Source organism: Loxodonta africana, chromosome 10 (genome assembly GCF_030014295.1).
Source record: "Loxodonta africana isolate mLoxAfr1 chromosome 10, mLoxAfr1.hap2, whole genome shotgun sequence".
NCBI classification, from domain to species: domain Eukaryota; kingdom Metazoa; phylum Chordata; class Mammalia; order Proboscidea; family Elephantidae; genus Loxodonta; species Loxodonta africana.
In genome coordinates, this window is record NC_087351.1 from 24706927 (window position 1) to 24710229 (window position 3303).

Genomic DNA, 3303 nt, shown 5'->3' on the forward strand with positions numbered 1-3303 from the left:
GGCTAAAATTTCTTCCATTTCTGTCTTTTATTTGTATTTAAATATTCATTCAAAGCTCGTTTTTATTAAAGCTGTAAGGTCAGGAACTCACTTTACTTTTGCCAAATATGGTAAGTTGTGGAAACCTTGATATCATAGTGGTTAAGAGTTCTGCTACTAACCCAAAACCTGGCAGTTCAAATCCACCTTGGAAACTTTATAGGGCAGCTCTACTCTGTCCTATAGGGTTACTATGAGTTGGAATTAACTTGACGGCAATGCGTGCGTAAATTGTGATATGCTGTCTTCATTTCTTCTACACCCTCATTACAATCTTCACGTTGCAGCTACTGTAAGATTTTAAGACACAAATATTGTTATTTTGCTGTTCTGCCTCTATGGCTTTCTATCACTTCTAAGATTAGATCAAGTTCTTAACACACACTGATGAGGTTTTTCTTGTTCAAACCCATACTCTTCTTCTTTTATTTTATTCCAAATTTTTCTGTTTCTTCATGCTTTTAGGTTTTCTTCATGCCATTTCCTCTGCCTATATTACTCTTCATCCTTTTCCTCTACTGATTAACTTGTATTCATCATTTAGATTTTAGCACAATCACCATCTTCCAGATCAGGGCAGATGATGCTGATATGAGCTGTCTTTGTTCTCAAGCACTTTGTTTGTTATGTTCACATCACTTACCTCCTTTTTATTCATCTAGTTACCTGAAGTTACGTGAATAGCTATTTAACATCTAGCTCACTGGTATCGGCAAACAACAAGAAAGCAGGGTCTATGTTATATCCCAGAATGTGACACAGTGCTTGTTTCATAAGAGATTTTCATAGTAGCTGCTCAATGAACAATTGTTAAATGAATAAACTACTGTATTTCTTGTTCAGAAAGACTTTTGAGGCTGTTGGTGAAGATGTTTCTTTCATATCAGAATTTAAAATAAACACCACCTGGTTCTTTCAACAGCTCTGGTTCATTCCCTTATAACACTTTTCTTTGTTCCTTTCAGGTAACACAAAAACATAAATAAATGAAACAAATTATTTTGTGGTGTCTGCATTTGTGTTCCTGGGACTTTCTATCTCTAGACCGTGTAGCATTTCCTTGTTACCTGCTCTACCATTTTATATGTATCAATTGTTCTGGGAAACCTCTTTGTGCTTACAGTAACCTTTGTCCTTCATTTTCATTCCCCCATGTACTTCCTGATAGCCAAGCTTTCAGTCATTGATTTGTGTGTTTTAGGCAGCAACAGACAATGTCAGTGTATGAAGCAAATTACTCTGAGGTGTCTGAATTTGTCTTCCTGGGACTTTCTACCTCTAGACCAATGCAACATTTCCTCCTTGCCTTCTCTACAGTGTTTTATGTAACAATTGTTCTGGGAAATTTCCTGGTTGTGTTTACAGTGACTTTTGACTCTCAATTGCATTCTCCTATGTACTTTCTGTTAGCCAACCTCTCTTTTATTGATATGTGTCTTTCTACCTTACTGGTTCCTAAGATGATCTCTGACTTGTACTCTGGGCAACACACTATATCATTCCAGGGGTGTGTCATCCAGATTTTTGTACTTCATGTTCTAGGTGGATCTGAGATGGTGCTGCTCATAGCCATGGCCTTGGACCATTATGTGGCCATATGGAAGCCCCTCCACTACCTGACCGTCATGAGTCCACACATGTGCATTTGGCTTCTGGTTGGTTCTTGGGTTATTGGTCTCATTCACTCAGTGGTGCAGCTAGCTTTTATTGTCAGTTTGGATTTTTGTGGCCCTAATGCTTACTATAATGCAATAGACAGCTTTTACTGTGATCTACCTCAGTTTATCAAACTTGCCTGCACAAACACCTACAAACTGGAGTTCATGGTTACTGCCAACAGTGGATTAATTTCCATGGGAACCTTCTTATTGGTTTTCTCCTACATCTTCATCCTGGTCACTGTATGGAAACACTCTTCAGGTGGTCTATCCAAGGCCTTCTCTACCTTGTCAGCTCATATCACTGTGGTGGTTTTGTTCTTTGGACCATGCATCTTTATCTATGTGTGGCCATTTCCCATGGTGCCAGTAGATAAGTTTCTTGCCATTTTGGACTCTTTGATTACACCTATCTTGAACCCTGCCATCTACACATTGGGGAACAAGGACATGAAGATGGCAATGAAGAGACTAAGTAGTTGATTCCTGAGTTTGAGAAAGATCTTCTAAGTAAAGGAGAATACAAGTTAAACCACTTCATGTAACACAAATGCTGAAGTAATTATACTAAATTAGGAACTTATCTGACAGATAGTTCAAGTGTTTGGTGTATATACCAGCTTGTTGAATAAAGTATGTTACTTCTTCCAAATTCAAGAGGGAACTATCTTGGATTGTTTTATCCAAAGTTAATGATTTATTTAATTACATATTTAATTGTTCATGTATTGGGCTATTCCTATGTGCTTTAATACTTTGAAATGCTAAATGCACACATTCTTTTTATGTGGTCTATTTTTTTAATAGTCCATACATAATCTTGAAAAGTTTGTAAAAATCCAGACCTTAGTACTCTAGTCACAAAACTACTATTGATTTTTGTTATTTTCTCTATTTACTGAAGTTGTCAGGGATTTCTTTTTACTTGAATCTACAATAAATGCCCATGGGAGCATCAGTAAGACAATAAATGATCTATTGTATTGGAGAAATCTGCTGCAAAAGACCTCTTTAAAGGGTTAAGAGATGACACTTTGAGGACTAAGGTGCACTTGATGCAAGCCCTTGAATTTTTAATTGCCTCATGTGAATGTGAAAGCTGGACAATTAATAAGGCAGACCGAAGAAAAATTGATGCCTTTGAATTATAGTGTTTGCGAAAAATATTGAATACACCATGGACTCCAGAAAAAAAAAAAAAATGTGTCTTGAAGAAGTAAAGCTATAATGCTTATAAGTGACCATGCCCAGACTTCATCTCACATACTTTGGACGTGTTATCAGGAGGCACCAGTACCTGGAGAAGGACATAATGTTTACCAGAGGGTCAGTGAAAAAAGAGGAAGACCCTCAATAAGATGGGTTGATACAGTGGCTGCAACAATGGACTCAACCATAACAATGATTGTGAGGACAGTGTAGTACTAGGCAGTGTTTCGTTCTGTTGTACACGTGGTTGCTGTGGGTTGGAACCAACTTGACATCACCTAACAACAATAACATGGATTGGAAAACTTCCTCATATAAGAAGATAAATTAACTCCCATAACATTTATTCCTCTGAAACAAAGTAACCTATGTTCCACGTTGATTTAAGTTTTATGCT

The 3303-nt window shown here is 37.1% G+C and overlaps 1 protein-coding gene across 1 annotated transcript; it reads left to right on the top strand.

Annotated features, from left to right (window-relative positions):
- The first annotated feature begins 953 nt into the window (after positions 1-953).
- Positions 954-2180, top strand: LOC135232553 (olfactory receptor 4F15-like). The gene has a single exon (XM_064291949.1). The coding sequence runs from the start codon at positions 1254-1256 to the stop codon at positions 2178-2180; it is 927 nt and encodes a 308-aa protein (XP_064148019.1). The 5' UTR covers positions 954-1253.
- Positions 2181-3303: the final 1123 nt, after the last annotated feature.

Excerpts from the sequence above, each read along its gene's own strand:
- LOC135232553 (XM_064291949.1), top strand. The coding sequence starts at position 1,254 with ATGTCAGTGTATGAAGCAAATTACTCTGAGGTGTCTGAATTTGTCTTC.